Source organism: Anomalospiza imberbis, chromosome Z, assembly GCF_031753505.1.
Source record: "Anomalospiza imberbis isolate Cuckoo-Finch-1a 21T00152 chromosome Z, ASM3175350v1, whole genome shotgun sequence".
NCBI classification, from domain to species: Eukaryota; Metazoa; Chordata; class Aves; order Passeriformes; family Viduidae; genus Anomalospiza; species Anomalospiza imberbis.
Window position 1 is genome coordinate 68,590,075 of NC_089721.1, and position 20,986 is coordinate 68,611,060.

The window sequence follows — 20,986 nt, forward strand, 5'->3', positions numbered from 1 at the left end:
AGAGAAGACAGAGGAAAAGAGAGCGTTACCCCCAGCGAATCAGCGGCGCTGCCGGCGTCCAGGCGGCAGGGGCGCGCTGGCTGCCTGCCTGCGCACGGGCCGGGTCTGAACGGGCCGGCGCAGCTCTCGGAGAGGCGCAGCTCTGGCGGCCACCAGCTGCATCGGGGCAGCAGGACTGGACACAGGGGCTAAGGCACGGACGCGGAGACTGAGCAGGCGTTGGTCAGAGACATAGAGAGGCAGGGCAGACGCGGGGGCGAGCAAGAGCCAGCGAGGGCAGGAGAGCCAAAAGGCAGGCTGGGGCCAGGGCAAAAAGCGTAAGACTCAAAAAGTCCTGACTCAAGAACAGGTTTCGAAAAGCAAATATCAAAAAACCAAGCCTCAAAAACAAAAACACAGTCTCAAAAAAGCCCCAAGCCAAAACCACAAAGAGCAAGTTTGGAAAACCCCCGGGTTTTCCTGGGGGTTACGAGTTACTTTTGGTGCCCCTGGCCCCTCCCAAAGCCTACCTGCTGGCAGGAGACTGTTGGCCCAGTCCTACCTTTCGGCACCTGATTGAAGAAGCCCCTCTGGGGAGTTCAGTATCTCCTGGTGCCTGTCCCATTGTGAGGTGTTGCCATGCAAAGTCCTCCCAGAGACAAGGCTTTTCCTAGTCGCCTCCTGCACGTGGCACACGTGCAACCCCTCCCCCATGTGCCACTGACATCCATTGTGGAAACTTAACAGAACTAAATTGTCTCCTCACAGCACCCATGATGCCTTATTCTGTCTTCTGCCTTTTGATTAAAAGGCAAGCGCTCTCAATATGTGTATCTGCCTTTCTGTCTGTTCATTCAGAGCCTTTGTGACCTTTGTTCTGGGTTAGGACTCCGCTAGGGTTACTATGCAACTAACAGCTTCAGCAGTCAATTGAATAAATTTACATTATAGTTTACACTATAGAACTTAATTTTTAGTTGTTTTAAAAATACTAAACTTTTTGTTCTGGAAAGTTGTTATGTGTTCTTGGGCTGTGTACACAGACTGAGGATTCCCAATGTTCTCTATTTATTCTTTTTGTCAGAAATGTCTTTAAACCCCACAGACAAGATGTCCCTTCCCACTCAAATTCTGCTCCACCACGGTATGGCAATGACCTACTGCCCTCCAATATAAATCCAGTTCTGGCAAAGGTGACCATGAGCTATTTTCCTTACTGTGATTTCTTCAGGCTAAGCAGTAAGATGGATTTTTCTTCCAATGTTTTTCTTGGATGCAAATTTTCAATGCATAAATTTCAGTATGTCTTCAAATTCTCGGAAGGTGACTTTGCAATTTGTAATACTATTTAATGTAGGGGCTGGACATGTGAAAAATGCATATTTTATGATTGGCTTTTCACAAATATTAAATTGAATACTATATGTATTATGTTATATTGATTAGAAGTGCTGTATTAACATTTTAATGTATGGTAAATGTAGTTTTTTAGTTAAAATAGAACCTATGTATGTGGGGTTTTTTTTACTAACTCAAGCAAGAGATGAGATAATGAAGAAACTCTTCGCACAGAGATGGCAGTGATGGGGGCCCATAAAGAATTACTGCCTCCTTATCGGAAAAGACAAACATTCTTCCACCTTCTCTCCGTCTTTATGGAACCACCAGGATTAAGGGGAAGAAGTTGACAAAAACCAGAAAAGTTCTTAATTTGCAATGAATTTATGCATCATGTATGAGATGTATGAACATGCAACAGGCTTTTAAAAGTTATTCCTTTGTTCACAAGGTATGCTTATCAGGCTTAAGTGCCCGAGAGCATCTGGATGTCCGTAATTCTTTGCTTTTTATTGTCTTGTAATTGTCCTAACTCTAAATTTTCATTACTCTAATTGTATTACTATTTTTATAACCATTTTATTATTATTAAACTTTTAAAATTTTAAAAACCAAGTGATTGGCGTTTATAACACCAAGTGACTGGCGTTTTTCACAGACATAATCAAATGTTTACAGCAAAATAGATAGAATGTCCAATGAAGCTTACATTATGGCTTGCTTCATATGTCACCCTTAAACTTTACTTGCTGTACTGTTTTATCCCCATACAGGGCCATTAAGAAGTGTGGTTAAAAGTGGTTTTCTGTTCCTATTCTGTTAGATGTAAGTGAATATTCATATATTATTTTTCTAATCATAATGCTGATAAATGAATGTAATAACAGATTTATAAATAAAGACAATAGCTAACTAAATTACAATCAGATATCACAGGTGCAATTACAGAAAACTGAAGCAAAAGCATCAATAGAAATAAGATCTAAGCAGTCCAATGGCTAATATTAATGATTAAAGAAAAAAAAGCCACTATTTTAACAGAATTATTTGAAATATTGATCAAGATGCTAAACAGCATTGATTTAAAGCTAGTGAACATTTGGAATTCAAGTTTGGAATTCCAGTTTGGCATTCCAAATGTGTTCTTCAGAAACAAAACGTGCTGTTGTGATTTTTACATTTCAGGAAAAAAGACTGCAGTTATGCTTCGTTTATTTTCAAGTGGGACATTCGAATCTTGAGGAAAGTTTATACTCCTTTTGTCATCAGTGTGAAAAATGCAGATTATATGGCTCTACGCAGATATTTACTATATGTATTATGCTAGGTTGGAAAGTTATGCTGTAGTAACATTTTAATAATCTAGTAAATGTAGTTTTGTAATTGAAATTAAGCTTTAGTAGTTAAAATAGAAAATAGGTGTGTGTGGTATTCTTTTTGCTCAAGAGAAGGAGAAGATAATCAAGAAATTCTTCACACAGAGATAACAATTACAAAAACCCCTAAATCTTCCAGAGGAAAGGAATTTATGGCTTTCTTTATCAACAAAAAACCGAACTTCTCCAAACTCAACTTAGACTTCAAGGCGCCTGGGATTAACAGGAATTCCTCAACAAGTACCGGACGAACTTCTTGTTTTAAATAAATATATGCATATTCATGAAGTGATTTGTGTATGTAACAGGTTACCCCTCTTAAGGAGGGAATTCTTTTTTATCGGGGTCCTTCTCCTGGCTCACTTTTGTCCAGAGAGAGAGGTACCCAGCCTGGGCTGTAACTTTTTGCTGTTATTGTCTCTTTAATTGTCCTAACTCTAATTGTTTAATCTTTATTACTTTACTTGTATTAATTTTTTTCCAATTTATTTTTATTAAACCTTTATAAATTTTAAAAACCAAGTGATTGGCGTTTATAACAATCAGGAACACCATAACATACTTATATTCCTTCCACCAGCTGGATTCCATGGCACTTTTATTAATGTCATGCATACATAGCAGTGAAAACACTAAGTAGTCCAACAATTTAAAGAGTTGTATTTAATAAATTATTTATAAATGGTTTACAGGTTGAAGGTGAGAATTAACCTTTTTGAGCCTTGTAGCATTTTGGCCAGTGACCTCAAGTAGAGCCAAAATGTCACTGAGATATTTCAAACACTGTTCTCTGCTGTAAGTCTGCCCATGACAAATGGACCTGCAGCAGACAGGTCAGCAACAGACTGTTCATGTTAGGGTACAGTATGTTAGGGTAGATACTGTAATAGATAAGAGAAGTCTCTTTGTTCATCATTAAACAGGAACTCAGGCAAAGGAAGAGGTTTTTAAGGAAGAGGTTTTTTGTGAGTAACAGGAAACCCGAGGATATGCTGACTCCTTAAGTTGATTGTACAACTAGGGTCGGGAGGTGTGTAACCATCTATGGAAAGATTGTTACAGGGTCATAAACCCCCAGCGAGGAAGAGGAGGAGAGCCTTCATCCAGACGACCACCAGAGAGCAGGCGGCGACCCCCTAGCAACTGGAGGCGCACGGGCAGAGTACTCCCGGAAAAGCCACAAACGTGGAAGAAGGGGGAGAATAAAGGACCGTGGGAAAAGGGAAGCGGTGTGAGCCTTGGCGGAGCACTGACTCCCCGGCTGCACCCAGCGCTGTTTGCTTCTCATTGCTTGCTGTAATCAATAAAATTCTTTTTATCAATCCCTAAAGGATCGGACAAATTATTTACTTTAACTTATAATACATACCAGCTTCTTCTCTGGCACTTGAGGATGTTTCTTCATGTTACTCTTATCCCTGCTGGCCATTTGTCTAAACTAAGAAGCCTTGCCTGTTACAGATGTCCAGGCATGAGTTTTGCTTCTGCTCCTTCACAGTGTGCAGGTATGTCCCCGCTTCTTCCTTTGCAAATCTGACAAACTCCTCCTGACTTCTCTTTCTGTCTTGTTGCCTATCCAACTTATGTCTTTCTTTTCCAGGGGGAACAAATGACTACACATCAGCTCAGCCATTGGAAATGTCCTGCACAAAGATTACCAAAGAGTCAGGTCCTTTATCTACAAGCATTTACTGCCTACCTTTTGATTCTTGCTCCTGGGAGGGAGAAAACCTGAAACAGGATGTTAAGAACAAAAATAAAATTTAAACTTTTGGGGAATGTAGTTAACAATGGTTAAATGTTGTTACAAGGTAAAATGTTGTTAATACAATTCAAATGTTGTTACTACAAGTAACAAATTGTGATTAGTTGTATTAAAACCCAGTACTGTTGTTGATGTATAAAGGGGGAGTGGAACCGAAGAGAAAATGGGATGCCAATCTTTGTGGAAGGGCAGAGAAACTTTCAGGAGTATTACATCATAGAACACAACCACAACTTAAATCAAGATTGGAAGAGAGACCAACCAATGGGAGGAGAGAATTCCAAAATGATTGGCCAAGACTGCACCAACTTATAAGCCAATCAGCAACAGAGAAACAGACCTATCACAGCACGGATCCTGAATGCTCCAATCAGGAGGCAAGAGAGAGACTTTAAAAAGGCCTGGGGTGCGTGATACTCGGTCTTTCCTCGGAGCTGGTTTCACTTGGCGTATTGTTTGGTTTGTAAGTTGTTGAAACAGTCTCCGGACTGGCCATAGGCTTTTGTTTCCAGTTGTTCGTTTTGTAATAAACAGGCTTACTTTTTTAAATCAACCTGCCTCCTTTTTGTTATTTTAAAGTTTCTTTCTAAGCCTGTCCACAACAGAGGATATACTGTACACTAGCTAATTTGGGGGTTGTAAATGTCTTAATGCAAATACAAAAGACACATTAAATGATGTTTCCAAGGCAACAATGTGACTGCTCCATCAAAAAAAAAAAAAAAAAAAGTTTTATGTTCTTAGGTATTTGGGTTTTCTAAACTTGGCAAGTTTGGAAACAGTTTTCTGGCCACACCAATTGTTTTTTAAAATTTCTCACTAGTCTTTCCATTTTTTTAAAACTAGATTTTCAGCTTTTTTGTAAAGAAATTGATGGAACTGCAACAGTTAATGGCACCAAATAACAATCCTTTTCTTTTAAAATATAGACTGATGTCTCACAGTTTTTCTTCCTTCTGCATTTTGGCAGAAGTCTCTTCCAATAGTTTAGTATGCTTCTACAGGACTTCAATGGGCTGGAATGAGGCTGTTAGGTATGGAGAAAACATTCTATTTGTTCTCCTACCCATCCATCCATCCATCCATCCATCCATCCATCCATCCATCCATCCATCCATCCATCCATCCCTCCCTTTGGTCATTCACCTATTAGCCTACTTTTAGATCTCCAGTTATGAGTTCGAGGGTACGCTATTACTCAGAAGTGGCTGACCTTTAAGAAGCAGAAAGAAAAGTAATTTAAATCGGCCAACAAAACTTGAATTTGGCACTGGATGAACCATTGTGCTTCTGCTTCTCAGTATCTTCATAGGTCAGTGGCAAATACAACTTGTTTTGCCACTTAGCAGCATATAAACACATTACAATATGCAGTGAGAAGTACTATGTGGAATCCATTAGGTGGAACAAGAGACAGGGACATTGCATCATTCCTGAGCAACCTGGTCCCCCTGAGGGTCACAGGTCAAAGTGAACTCTGCTCACTCTGCTGTGTTACAGGGACTTGGGTGAATGGAAGACAGCAATGACACAGCATTGACAGTGACATCAGCTTCAGAAGAGGCATACCATGCTTGGCAGGCAGTGAGGCAGAGCAGAACTTTTGCTGGATGGCTGCAGTCCTAGACACAGTGTAGGGCCACCAGTGTCTCTTTAAATTTCCAATTCAGATAAGCATTTCTTCTGGTATGTGTCTGATTTGCCTCAGTTTTTAGAAGATGCTTTCCTTCCCAGGCTTCTGGTGTTTCTAGAGCCCGGCCAGTGTCTTTTCCCCTCTTCGAGCACTGGCTGTGCTCCCTCTGTTGTGGCTGCTGTCCTGTCATGATGTTTCTGCCCCCTGAGCAGACAGCTAGGATGTTTCCTATGGCTGTAAGTGGTCCCCTGCACAGTGAGTTTCTAAGATTTATTGATGATACTACACTTAATATCTTCTAGTAGACTGGTGGTTTTTATTTTTAAACACGCTTCAACTGTACTTCCCAGTTGCTGTTCCCACTTGCAGCACAAAGTAAGATGATACGTATTTGGTGAGATGACAGTATGGAACATTTGTCATTTTGCATTTTCCTTTAGACATCTCTTTTGTGTGCTTTTAAAAATATTGAGAAACTCTCCCATTCCTTTCCTTTCTCTCTGCCTTAGGAAATGTATTTGCTTTAAGTATAATTAAGGTCTGAGTGACTCCCCCAGAGGAGGAACATGTCTTTGGGAATGTAGTTTAAATGCTTCACCATGCCAGAGGTACATTAGCTGTGGTTCATGATAATTTCATTAATTCGTCTTCTTCATGCAGGAGTTTGCCATGGCCACTTCAGGTAAAATATAAAAAGGCATTGTTGATCAGAATTTTTTAATTTATGTCCACTATGAGGGCATCAGGGGAAAAAAACCCGAAACAAGTCAATAAATTACAACTGATGAATTGTGCATTGCTACAATCAGACTTCTAAATCTTTATTTAAAGGAGTTAATATGTGTGATTTTTGGCTCTGATTCAGGGGAGCTGAGCCCAGAAAGAAGCATTATGATCATCTAATCTGAACCACAGAATCATAAAAGCCATAGAGCCTTCTCTCATAGTATCTGCCCTGAACACAGTTTTACATAAATTGCTCCAGCTTTTCTCTCCATGTATGGCATAGCAACTCTGAGATCTGAAGGACCCATGGTATCCTTAGGTAGCACCACAACTCAGTGATTTGCAGTAGTAAACTTGTGGAAGGACACCTCAGGCTGTGAATTAGGTTCCTGTTTGGGTACTGTACTTAAACATCTAAAAGAGCCTTGCAGGTTTGAGGTGCAATGTCTTATTTCACTTAGTTTCATTTGCTCCCCACTATTATAAAATGGTCTTAAGAGAAGAGAGATGACAACACAGACTGAAGATTTGGGTAGGAGCTGTCTACCCACATGGAGCAGAGAGCAATGAGGCAGTGCTGGCCATGTGAATCAGACACAGCCTTTTGCACAAGCTTTACAAAAACTCTAGGCTTTCTGAGCTCATTCCCATCCCAAAATTAGGAGGGTCTTCTGGATTATCTGATCTGTTTCCCCTTGTTGTGCTAATGGAGGGTACCAATGTATCAACGACGGTCTCTGCTGGGCTACACTATCACTATCCTGCCTATCCTCAGACATCCCAGTAATGGCCCAGGTAATTGTGCCACTGTTTGCTATGCCCTGGGCTGGGGAACTTTTATTTGGATGAAAGGTGAAAAATGTCTTTTAGATATCTAAGGCAGGCCTCGTGTTAGCACATCTTAGTGTTATCAGAAAAGTGATATGGCCAAGAGCTATGTAATGTGAGTGATGTGAAATAACATCAGAAGCTAATTTAAAACAAAATAAACAATAAAGAGACAGAGCCTGATGAAATATTATTTGTAGGAAACGGCAAGGTTTTGAAGTTTATGAAGTATCCATGGATATATTTTCAGTTCATGTCCACAAATGTTACTTAACAATTAATATTTTAGAAAACTGGTATGTGTTGAATAATAGCTCTTAGCATATTGCATCAAGCAACATTTTATTGAGATAATAACTGACTTTTCTATGAACTTTTTTCCTGAATTTGAGAACATTGAAAATTACTCAATCAGTGTGTGCTCCTAAAGTAGACCTCAAAGTCTTCCTTTCTCCTTTCCGTTCTTCTCTATGTTGTATGTGGTGTCCCACAGCTGAAAATACAAGATGCAAAAAGCAGATGATTAGCTTCTTCATTTTCAAAGCACACTGAACTTGTGTTTTGGGTAACTTTTTTTTTCTTTATTACTAAGATTTTAAACATACGAAAGAATATATGTTGCACCTTTTATCTAAGGACAAGTTGGTGTGTATATTAGTTTTAGGTCCTTGCTGGCACTCTACAGGCACACTGAAACACTGCAAACCATGTAATTCATTGTAGATAATACAAGCAAGACCTGTGAGTTACACAGTGAGAGGTATATAGATATTCAGATACATACACTGATATTTGTTTATAGGCAGCACAATTGTAGCTATTTGTTATTACATCCCCTGTGTTTACTGGCAGCAGATTTACCTTCCTGAAGAACAAGCCTTTTCTTATACCGTGTGAACAGAGCAGCCACCAGCAAGGGCAGATGCTTCACTCCCCCCAGGGCAGTGGCAATTTTCTAAGACCATGCCACCCCCAGGCCGATCGCGGCCACCCATGTCCCACCCGCCTCACCGCTCCTTCCCACCTCACCAAGGGACGTGGGCGACAGCAGACTGTCACCTTCCAGTAATGTACTGCAAATCGTCGGGCAGGCGGCTGGTCACCTCCAAGCCAGTGTCCAGTTTCTCCTTGTTGGCCTTGGTCAGTCTCTTGATCTTTACGAGGAGATCGGGGCGGCCGTAGCGAAAATGCGGGTTCCAGAAGTGGTGCAGGGGCCCACCAGCGTAGCTGCTATCTCCCCCCGCCGTGGCCGGCCTCGGCCCGGACCCGACCGTGCTGCCGGCCGGACTCACCGTCAGCTTGTGGAACCCGTATAGGTTGAGCTGGCGGACGATGCTGCTGTAGTTCTTGGTTCTGAAGAGCTCCTTCTCCCCGGCGGCGCTGGGCCCCACGCCCAGCAGCTCCTTCTCGAAGAGCCCCTGGTCGATGAATAGCCCTTCACCGCGGGCGTCCCAGCGCACCGAGTGGACGCACGGGCTGTTGACCAGCAGCCACAGCTTCATGGGAAAGGTGCGGGGCCAGAGGGCGGCGGAGGAGGGGCAGAAACCAGCCGGCAGCGTCGGCTTCGCCATCGCGCTGGGCGGAACTGTCACGACACGCGGCGGCGCGCGCCCAACGCCTCGACGCCGACTACGGCAGCCGCGCGAGGGCGGCGCCGCCCCCGCCGGGCACCGGCACGCACCCGACGCGCGGCTCGTGCCGGTGTCAGCGCGGCCCCGCGGGGACCCTCAGCCTTGCGACCCTCAGACCGCGCCACGCTGCCCCGGCACGGCCGGGGCCCTCCGAGCCCTCCGGTCCCCTCAGTGCCCCCAGCCCAGACCCTACTGCCCTCAGCGTCACAGAAAGGTCGGGAAGAATACAACCCTCTAGCACTGTAATTTCAGTCTTAGAAAGCAGGGGTTACTTTATTTCAGCGCTGGGTGCAGGGGGTACCACTCCTCCTAACACATGCCAGCACCGTTTCAGAATTCTTGTCCCCCTTATTTACATATACAAATCTGTACACTTTATAGCTTGAGCATGCGTATACAATTTGGGGAACAGTCTCAGGAGGGTCTCTGGTGGTTATTTGGGGAATGGCCCCTACCTTTATCCTTTCATGGCCACAAGTTCACCTGAGGACATGACTTATGAATTGGCTCACAGTCTGCTGTCTTCGTTGAGCAACTTCTTTCCTTGGTAAGAAAACTTTTATGGTTTATAAAAGTTTAAACAATGGGTATCAGTTTCTTGTCACAACTGAGATACTGCAAAGCATATGCTTTTTGAGTATTTATGTCATCAGTTTCCTCATGTCCCTTCAGTGTCCCCAGCCCACACCCTAATGTCCTCAGTCCTCTGCCCCTGCCATCTCTTCAGCCCTCCAGCCTCTGCCATACCCCTCAGCTACCCCAGACCGCTCATCCCCACCACTTCCTCTCAGCCCCTCAGCTGCCCCTCAGCCTCCTGTCCCTTCAGTGGCTCCCCAGTTCCTTCAGACCTGACATCCCTGAGGATGACAGTGCTGGTGCCACCAGCAGCTGCCATTGTTCCTGTGAGTGATCTGGCTGAGGGAGTAATGCAGGGTGGATAGGGAGCCAGTTAGTAAGGGGTTCAGGGGACATGAAGAACAACCCTGGTGCCGGTGAGAGGGCATTCCTGCCTGGCCGTGGGCCATGGGCATGACAGACTGGCTGTGCTCACTCCAGAGAGGCGCTGGGTGCTGCCTGGATCAATGGTAGCAAAGACCATCAACCACTCCTCAGACCCAAAGGTCACCTATGCCATATGCATCAGAGCATCACCTCTATCTTGGGAACCCATAATGAGCAGTGCAGGTCAGTGACTGCAGATCTTCAGTAAAAAAATAATGAGGAATGTTTCATGGCAGAACAAAGGGAATAGGAGTGACATAGTCACCCTAAAATGGGGTAAGGGACTTTTGCAAAAGCCTCATGTTATAAGTTTGGAGTGATAATAACCGACCAAAATGCCAATTGAATCAGGCTGATTTATTAAAGCAAGCGACAGCAAGCAAAACAGCGCTGGGCGGCTGGGGAGTCCCTGCTCCGCCAACGGCTCGCAACTCCCCCCCTCAGTCCCTGGGTCTTTATTGCTTCTCTGCTTCCTGCGGACGTGTCGGTTCCTCTGTGTCTGCGCCGCCTGTTGCTAGGGGGTCGTAGTTCTGCTCTCCAGTGGTCGTCAGGAGGAAGGCTTCTCCTCAATCCTCACGATTTTGCAGTGCCCTGAGAGTCAACTTTACATATATGGTTACACCAGTCTGCTTAAGTAATCAATATCTGTGCAATTCTGCAACTTGCCTTGTTAGGCCGGATGCCTCCGGTCTCCTGTTTGCCTGAGGACTTCCTGTACCCTTTGTGTTTCTCTTCCCTAGTTTGATGAACAAAGACTTACCCATTACACTCAGAGACACTTGTGCTCTTGATTCAGAATGTGAAAGAGAAGTGATAAAACATAAACCAGAAACTGGTTGCAATGTCCTGGGCACAGTTACATTAATTAAATGCAACACAATTGCTGGAATGTGACATGGATGACTAATTGCCCCTGTTACCATGTGGTAACTACTTGCTAGGTGCTGCTATTTATCAAAAACTACTCAGGACTCAGAATTACAAAATGCTGAAGAAAGGCTCATAGACCCACATTTTAATGCAATTGCTGTGTGTTGATAATCAGAATCTGTTTTTATGCCTTGATCCTTTAGAAGGTCCTTATATGGTTTTCTTTTGTAGTTGTTTTTTGGGTTTTTTTTGCATGCATGCATGCTGACTAATGCATGCTGACTAACACATCTTCTATAATATGGGGTATGAAGGAGACTGATTTTCAGTCAGCTGTACATCAGGGAGAGACAGCTCAGCCATTATTTGTCAAAAGAGAAACAGTCTTTTTTAATATATGGGCAACCCCTAGCTGAAATTCAATAGACCCAGATTATCTAGCCAAGAAGCTATAGAAGAGTAAAGGGATTAATCCTTTGGTGCAGTACTGTATAGACTTTGGGATCACTGTCATTGCAAATTGCTTTTCCAGCAAAAGAGGCCTATGTGCAAAATAGCATGAGTTCTTCCATGAAGAACTTCCACTCTGAAAATCTTTGTGGTTAGCCACATTTGCTCTAGATGAGATAAAACCTCATAAAGATACAATATCAACAAAGTTTATGTGGTCATGTTAATGCCTAGAGAAATCTAGAGGATACCTGGATAAGGCTTTGATCTATCTAAAGATGGATTACTCACAAGCCTTGCAACGAGGCTGTCCTTGGCACAGTTAGTCCAAGCCACACTCAGAGCACATGTGAAAGCTGCATGCCCATCCTGCTGCTCTGCCTGTGCTGCTCCCACATCTCTTCTGACCCCTGCTCAGCCTTATGAGATCCCAATTCCCCCAGACCACTGCCTTCTGGAGAGAAATGGACAGGTTCACCTGTACTGGAAATATTGGTATAAAATTGATTATGACAATAGTGAAAGCAAGAGTGGAGTCCCTTATCTCTCCAATACCTTTGTCCTTCTCTTTTTGTCCTGTGTCAGGTCAGTGCCTGTAGTAAGGACATCAAAGAACAGTAACAAAGCCAAGGTGTTGCCAGAGGTGTTGTGCAGAGTGATGCTCCCAAAATACCTCTGCTGGACTTGCAGGCCTCTGCCAGGCAGTGCAAGCTCTGGACATCTAAGAACAAGTGACAGGGATTGCCAAAAGCAAAGGCACCCTTGAAGTTTTCAGTGTTCCTTGAAGTACTTAAGATGAATGCAGAACAGGTTATTTGTCAGTCTAGACTGCTGTTTGCTGGGAGAAATTAAACACTCCTGAGATGTCAGCATTGATTGTTTTTGCATCTTTTAGAGACTTTCTTGTTTTGAGCAATTAAACACCAGTATTTTCATACTGTTCTTACTATGCTTCTTTATGGCTAGCCTCATTACTTCTAAACGCATGAGCTACTGCGATACCACATTCACTGTTATTTCAGCACTGACACAGTCCTGCTGCCTGTGATGAATGAGAGGGTGAGAGCCCAGGCAAGTCCTGCCTTTGATGCAGATTTTTGAGAGTGGCTGTTTGAGGCGGCCTGTGCCACAGACTGCTCTCACTCACAAATTCTTAATAGTGGTTGATTAGGTCTATTACAAGATGAATTAGTTATTGAATTAACAAAATTAACAGATATAAGACTTTAAACAGACTACTTACTACACAGGGGTAAAACAAAAAAAATACTAGTAGATAAAATACAGGGCATGATAAAGGTACCTATATTTACAGCTAGCAAAGAAATAGTATAGATTAGGATTCAAGGTAACTTACCACCAAATTGGTGTTGGAGTACACACAGAATTCTTTCACTCAGTTCCCAGGAAAGTATCCGGCAAATTTGCACCCAAAGCCTCCTTGAGAAATCCCACATGTTTCCAGGGTGTGTGTAGGAGGTTTCTGCTTCCATGAAAGTTTGTGTAGCTTTTATAGTTTGTAAAGTAGTGTCTCTCAGTCAGGAATTTCCAGCTTATCTCCCCATATCTGTTCTCACGCTCAGGTGTTTATTGGGAGTTCTACCCCTGATGCCACAGAGAGAAATAACTAGCAAGTGATGACTTACAAGTCAGAGAGCTGGCTTGGGTTATCTCATCAGGTCATGTATGGGGGGAGAATGTCCAGAGCTATTGCTCCAGAGCTATTGCACCAGCTGATTGACAGAGCAGATAAGCTCTTCTGTGGTAGGGGGATGCCCTGCAACAGTGTCATCTCCTTGATTCCTAAATTCGCTCTTAAATTGCACCTCAGTGCATGCTCTATTCCTCATCAATACTGCTTTTCTTCAAAACCTGCAAGTGTCCACAGTTTTCCACAGGCAGTTCAAAAATCTCCAAATAATCACACTGAAGTTTCATACTAAAGTGGTATCATCAGGTGTTGGGGAAGATGAAATAGCAAAACCTTATAAATATGATTACCCGGCAAAAGATTTGGAAAATACAGACACTGAGATGAGAACTAGATTTGAGATAACAAACCTTGACTACTGAATAACTAGAAAACAATAGTATAGCCAGATTGAAAGCAATCCCCCTTTCTGATTAAACAATGCCCTTTACCTACAGATAGGTCCAAAGGTCAAATGGAATGCTTCTCAAAACAGGATTGCAATATTCCTCTCTTTTAGCAACAGTGACACACCTATGCATCCTCACCCGAAAGTTTCAAATGTGGTTTTATTAAACTAAAGCCCAGTGTTGTTGGATGCAAAAATCTCAATATACCCACACTATAGCATCAAAGTTTTAGTTGTGTCCTATGTGAGCCCTTAGATTGATAAAAAAAAAAAATCCCCAAACCAAGAAATTATTAACTTTGAATTTCTCTCTGCTTCCAGCAGGTCTTTGACATGCCAGAATGTGTATAATAGGAAACAGCAAGAGAATGGTAACTACAGATCAGTCTTTCTAAGTAACACAATGCAAAACAGAAGCCCTTATCAGCTGTGATAAGTGGTCAGTTCATGTCACTCATGCCTTCTTAAATGACATGTTAGAAAACCCAAGTCCATATGCCAGTACTAATACTGATTAATTTACATTTCTGACCAAAAACCAAGCACAACTGTAAAACATACATTCCATCAACCCTTTCAGAAGTTACTGAGATTCATTTTGAAGAACCAAACCACAACAAGCACTGTGTGTCTAGAACAGCTCCAGATTGGCCTCATTCATCCATCTCACTAACTACTTTCTGTACATACACCAGTTTCAGGTGGGTTCTTTTTTCACTGTCTTATCCCCACCTCGATTCAAGCAGTTGGTTTTATTTTAAAATTTCAGTTGTGCTATTACCCTGTAAAGACACGAATTTAAAAGAAAGATTGTCAGTAAAGGTGCCTACCTACAAATAGCAGAGCCAGAGAGAATTACTTCAGGGCTAAGCAGTACCCTTTTGGACCAATTTGGACTTTCCCAGCAGCACAGTGCATCCCAAGACACTGCTGTGCTCTGCAGCCGTCTCAGCACGGCAGTCCAACTAGCAGCAGCAGTAGAAAAACAAACGTAGTTACGTTAATACAACTACAGACTGGATTCTATTACTTCCTTCCCTTTCTAGCTGGTTATTTTCTCTCTCCCATTTGGCTTCATAGCAAGAACCCTGTCCTTCAGGTAAGGGGGAAAGACCTCTTCTGACTATCCCTGCCTTAAGTCACAAACTCAAGAAGAGGGAGGAGAAACGACCCTGACAGACCAGTCTGTACCTTTCCCCGACGGAGCAGCTTCCTACAGCCGAGAAGCGCTGCCCCGCTGCTGGTCTCGCCGGTAGTCGGGACAGCTCCCCGCGGGGTCGCGCTCTCAGCGGCTGCCGGCCCCTCCGCGTGAAGGCCTGCTGGATCTTCGCCAGGAGCACCAACGTTCGCACCCGAGGAAAGCCCCTCGCACAGCCACAAGCTCCAAGCGCTGAAGCGACCCCGGCCTGCCCAGGGCTCCCGCTGCCGAGCCCGGCACCGTCCGGCGCAGGCCCCGAGCCCCAAGCCACCGTACACCGTAAGAGACGCGGCCCCGGCGCCCCCGGCCCCGCTTCGAGGCCACCGCCGGCAGTTGGGGAAGGCGAAGGAAGACGGTGGGAGCCTCTCGCATCGCACCGGGGCTGCGCGCACTGCTGACAGCGCGTGAGCCCCAGCACCTCTTCCTGCCGAGCCGTCAGAAGTGCCCAGGGCGCTTAGGGACCAGCTGCTTCCCGGCGGAGAGGGATGAGGAGCCCGCCCTGGGCGGCGACGAGCGGGAGAAAAAGTCAGGGGTCTTCGGTACCTACTTGAGTGTCACAGTCACGTCCGCGCACCCCTCTCTCCAGCTGCAGGACATTCTGGCCGGGGCTGGCGAACTGCAGTCCCGCCGGCAGCTCCTCTCTGGCGCGGAGCATCCTCACGCTCCGACGCTGCGCATGCGGAGACAGCACGGCCGTGATCCCTCGCCTCCCGCTCGACATCCCGTCACCGTCGCTGCGCCCAGGGGAGGTGGCGGGGCACGCGAGGCGAGGGGGCGGTGTCACCGTGAGACCCTTCCTCCCACCGTCAGTGTTCCCTGCTGAATGACCAAGGCCCTTGGGGACAGCCCAGGGGCCCAAGGTTGAGACCTCAACCTGAGGTTCGTGGCGATGAAAGGGAGAAGGTTCGCGAGCCCCTTGAGAGTTCGGCTTTCCCTTCCCTGGCGTTTTACCCTTCGTTTTATTTTCGAGGAGCGTAAGGGTGCAGCTGTGATGTCCAGCAGTGGCTGTCGCTGATTTGGTATAGAAGTTTTTCCTAGATTGTGTGGTTTTTTGTTGGCGTTAGGTAGTGCCAGCCCCGTTGTGGTAAAAGGAAAAACAAACAAACAAACAAACCCCTGTTAATTAATTAACCCGTGTTAATTAATTTCGTATGTACGCCTCTGTGTCAAAAATACACTATGAAAGTTATTTAATCAGTATTTGAGAAGTGCTTTTGGGTTTATGTACCGTGTGGATTTTAAATTGGCCTCAGCTCACTGTGTTTCCAGACATTTTGGAGCATGTCTGTCAGAAATCTGTGGACCCAAATGGTTCCTTGGGCTATCCTGTTTGGAAAGGAAGCAGATGTACCCACCCTGAATGCATTCAAAGGATTATGTGGTTGTACAAAGTGATGATCTTCAGCTACATAAAGAATTGTTAATCAGAGAATTGTTCCTGTGAACTTCTTTAGCCACAAAATGCACAGAAGTGGCACACATGTTTCTGAACTTCTGTTTGCACTAATGACTGAGAGGATTCATTTATAACAATAACCTCTTGATTGTTCTGTGAGGGAATTTGATGTTACCCCTGTATGAAGGAGAAACAAGGCTGCCTGTATGTGCCATCAAGTGGATCACGCACTGCACACAGTCAGTGCTTCAGCACTTAGCAGGATAACTTTCACCCAAAGCCAATTCCACAGCCTCTTAATTAACATCTAGTCCAAATAACAGAGATTTCTGGGCTGTCAAATTCATTATTGCAGTAAAAGGTTGAATAAATACAAGTAAGGCAACACTGTATTTGTTTAGCACAGAAGGTATCTACAGGTAGCTGAAATACAGGGCAAATGCCAGCTAAGAGTTGTAGGAATCTAGTGGATAAGAAGGAAAGTGGAATGCAGATAGATTTTACCTCTCCTAGATGTGAGAACCTGATGACACAGCAGTAATAAAATGGAGCAACAGGCAAGATGTTGCGCTGAAAAAGATGGTGGCAAGGCTAGTTTGGAGGGGTAAGTTTTTTCACGTGTACAAGGAGACAGAAGATTATCTTTTCTTTACCAGGATCTTTGCTGGATGACTACCTCACCTCAGTATAAGTGTGACACTGACCACCTAGTCCTTGGCAGCTTCTCATGTGCATAAAACTAAAACAGTGTCTCACAGAAGAGGCCAACTTCAGACAATGGCTATTGGTAGTTTTACTGCCTCAGCTTGAACTTGCAGTCGTGTTCCCAAGTTTAGGCTCCACCACTAAACCACTAAACAGCTATACGCCTGTGGCTCCAGTACATCGTTTTTAGCTGCAAGAGTAAGTATAAGGTAGCAAGCTTGCTTCCTGAACCTAATATATGTGGTTTTGAGGAAGGAAGAGGGGAATGGAGACATATGGGGAAGAGTGCTGAGATAATTTCTGTATTGCAGCCCTTTTATCAAACATACACTGGGCAAATATGTTTTCTGAAGGCATAAATTAGTTTTAATTATCAAACAAAATAAGAGGACAATGCGTCTGAAAAGACCCACCTGTATTCCTAAAAGTTTGAACAACAGCTAGTAAGAACTTGGAATACTGAAGACAGGAAATTTTGATCCTTCCTTTTAGCCTTTAATGCACATTTTGAATTATTAGGTGAATCAGAAAAAAACCCAAACAAACAAACAAACAAACAAAAAACAAAACAAAACAAAACAAAACAAAAAAAAACCCAAAAAAACCCCAACAAAAAACAAAAAAACCACCAAACCCACACCAAAAAAACCATCCCCCAAACCCAAGCAATGATCAATTTATATTCTGCCTTTGTAATTTCTGATGATTTTCCTATCCAGATTTCCATCAGTCTCTTTAAACTATGGTGTTATTCAAGAATGTGAGGAAATAACTGCAAGGGTTATTGCTCAAACTAGTAACTACCATATCCCTCATAAGGTGAATTCCATCAAAATTTGACTGTAAACACTGCAAGATGTTGCTCACCTGAAACTGCTACCTTGTTGTGAATGCTTTCTTTTGTGTGTGCACCATTTTGGTTTCAAAATTGATCTGTGGAAGTAATAGGACAACAGTTTTTAATTCAATTTTGTCTTTTATTGGCCATCAACAAAGTCAGCAGTATCTGTAATATCAAGTTAATGCTACCAATGAGCTCCTCACTAATGCTATAATGTTGCATCCCAATGCAACGCGGCACTATAAATGTTTGTTTTTCAGTATCTCTTGCTAAATCAAATATTTTATACTTAAAACCAAATTTAAGTCTAGAGAACAATATGTTCTATTAAATATTATTGTTAAGCTGGTGCTTTGACATTGAGGCTAGAACAGATAAACCAGCATTTGTTCCACAGGCATACCCTGTGCTGTAACACAGAATTGAGTTTGAATGTCACAGTCTTTCCCAGCTGGACTGTTGTCTCTGCAGAACCCCATTGCTTTTAAAGTCAAGAGCAACAGTAGGTACAATCCTGCTTAGTAGGTTTAAAAGTATCAGATCTGGTGGTATTAAATGAGATCAGTTCTTTACCCATCAGGCATCACAACAGGATTTTTCTATAATGGATTATCTATTTGACCACTTTTTTATTTTTAACAAAAAGAAAAATCCACCCACACTTTAGGGGAAATTTAAATCAAATAAATTCTCTTTAACAGGAAAAAGAAAAAAAAGCTTGATTGAGGTGCATTATTCAACATAGATATTGTTAATTATTCTGGCAAGTTTCTCTGCAGAAACATCCAAAACCAAGGATTTTTTGTCTACTTGTTGGTGTAGTAAGGCATGAATTTGAATTTGCCATAATAAGTGGATGGAGGTAAAATGTACAGGCATAAGAATTATGCTTCCCAAAGACACACAGAATAGTCCACCAAGAAGTTCACAGCAAGGGAATCTGGTCCTTTATGTGGAGATTATTAGGGCTGTCTCATTTTCTTGCAATTTTAATTATTGCAACTTTTGATTTTGGCTGTTTGACTTTCTTGGAGGAAGAAGGGAAGTCTAGATTTTTCTTGGGCATTGGAAACCATTGAAGACCAGGGAAAATAAATTGATGAAGTGATAGCTACTGTTCGGAGTAACAGTCACCTTGTCACTCACATGGACCAGTAAATTCAATGCCTGCGTTGCAACAACACAATCTTTGATCCTAGCTTCAACATGTTGCTGTTGTAGCTTTTTCAGCTGTTTCTGACTCACTCTGCCAGGACACCATTTATTGTGGGAAAAGGTAACATCCAGCTGCAGAGTTTTTAAAAAAGAGTTTTTTTTAAAAAAACAGCAAGTTTTTAATATCTCTTCCATCTAGATCTCTGAAAATATGTCTGTTTCACTAACAAGTATGTTACTAAATAAGTACTGACCAACTACATCTGCCATGAACTCTGATCATAAAAGCAGCAGCAGATCTTCTGTGCAGTGTGGCTGTGGCAAATGCCTATACACAGAGTTACTCTTCACTAGAACAGTTCTGCTTATAAAATATTTAGAATAAAATGTCAGCAGTAGCATATTTCAGTCAAGAAGGGGTTGTTTTGATTTTTGAACAGGAAAGTTTGATGTGTTAGGTTAGTTAATGTATTGGGGAAGTACATGTACAATGGAATTTAGCAAAATTTTGAATGAGACCAGCAGAGCCAAGTCAGAATAAAAACTCTCTCTAGCATACTGTTAACAGTGCCAAAAATAAAAAGAGGTTTCTTCGTCTTACTTGCCTTGGTCAGATGCTTTTGTAGAAAAATAACTGGCTTATATTTCATATGTTTTTTGGTATAGACCTTGATACAGAATTAAACAACTGATTCACACTGGATTGCTGCAGGCTCTATGTGATTTTACATAATTAAAGTGAATGCTTTAGGTAAGTCAAATTAAATACACTTAAAATAACTCGATGTAGAATGTATCTTACTTATTTGACAATAACATTGTGCAGAAAATTACCTTATAGAAGTAATAGAAATAATTTATTACCTTTCTTACACTTCTTTTTTCTTACAATACCCACTGTTTTCAAATTTCTCCTATATTTTACCTGTACTTCATGCTTAAAGGTCTGGATCTGTGGATCTGTGTTACTGTGAATGAAACTTTCATAATAAAATCAGTTCAATTAATATGAATAGCAACAGAGGTTGAATATTGCAGGGTCTTCCTGGTAGCACTGTCAGTGGAAAAGAGCTGAGCAATGTAGGCTGTTGGCTACTTTAAGAGTTGGTTGGTGTGTGATCCCACTAGGGATGATGTCCCTCGACACATTGTTTTCCCATGTATGTGTCAGAGAAAAACCTATTTAGTCTTAGCAAGGCACATGCTAGAAAATGAAGCCTCATCTCAATTAGCAAACCAATTAGGAGTATTCTGTAAACATAGAATAGCATGGGGTAGCACTCTTAGGGAGTGATTTGATTGTATTGAAATTGATGATTATGATGAAGATGACAAGGTTGAGTGCCTATGGTAAGACAGGGGGAAGATCAGCAGGGCAAATGTCATGGTGGGAGTCTGTTACAGATCCTCCAACCAGGATGAACAGGCTGTTGAAGTGTTCTTCAAGTGACTGCTAGAAGTCTCATGGTTGGCCTTTTATGTATGTATGACTTCAGCTTGCCAAATGTCTGCTAGAAATAGAACACAGCAGAGAGGAAGCAGACCAGGGGGCTCTTGGACTATGTGGAAGGTAACTTCTTGACACAGCTGGTGAAAGACCCTACCAGAGGAGATGCCCTGCTAGACCTGTTGTTTTTTGGTTTTTTTTTTTTTTTTTTTTTTTTTTTTTTTTTTTTTTTTTGTGCTCATTTTGCCAGGGGTAGAGTTAACTTTCTTCATAATGACTGGTATGGGGCTGTTTTGGATTTGTGCTGAACACAGGGTTGATAATACAGAGATATTTTTGTTACTGCTGAGCAGGCATGCACAGAGCCAAGGCCTTTTCTGCTTTTGGTACTGCCACACTGGAGAGGAGAGTGGGGGTGCTTGGCAGGTTGGGAGAAGACAGAGCCAGGACAGGTGACCCCAGCTGACGAAAGGGATACTCCAGACCATGTGGCATCAGGCTTTGGATGTAAGTGGTTCTGCTTGGATTGTGTACATGGCTTTTGCTT

At 42.9% G+C, this 20,986-nt stretch overlaps 1 protein-coding gene across 2 annotated transcripts; it reads right to left on the minus strand.

Moving 5' to 3' along the window:
* Positions 1-4,057: 4,057 nt before the first annotated feature.
* On the minus strand, positions 4,058-9,231 carry LOC137465094 (heat shock factor protein 5-like). 2 transcript variants are annotated; one of them, XM_068176841.1, is made up of 2 exons: positions 8,657-9,231; positions 4,058-4,336 (listed from the first exon to the last, which is right to left on the minus strand). In XM_068176841.1, the coding sequence occupies exon 1, from the start codon at positions 9,214-9,216 to the stop codon at positions 8,701-8,703; it is 516 nt and encodes a 171-aa protein (XP_068032942.1). In that variant the 5' UTR covers positions 9,217-9,231; the 3' UTR covers positions 4,058-4,336; positions 8,657-8,700. The 2 variants fall into 2 exon arrangements, with proteins under 2 accessions (XP_068032942.1, XP_068032943.1); XM_068176842.1 differs by lacking the exon at positions 4,058-4,336 and adding an exon at positions 7,971-8,138.
* Between the last annotated feature and the right edge of the window lie 11,755 nt (positions 9,232-20,986).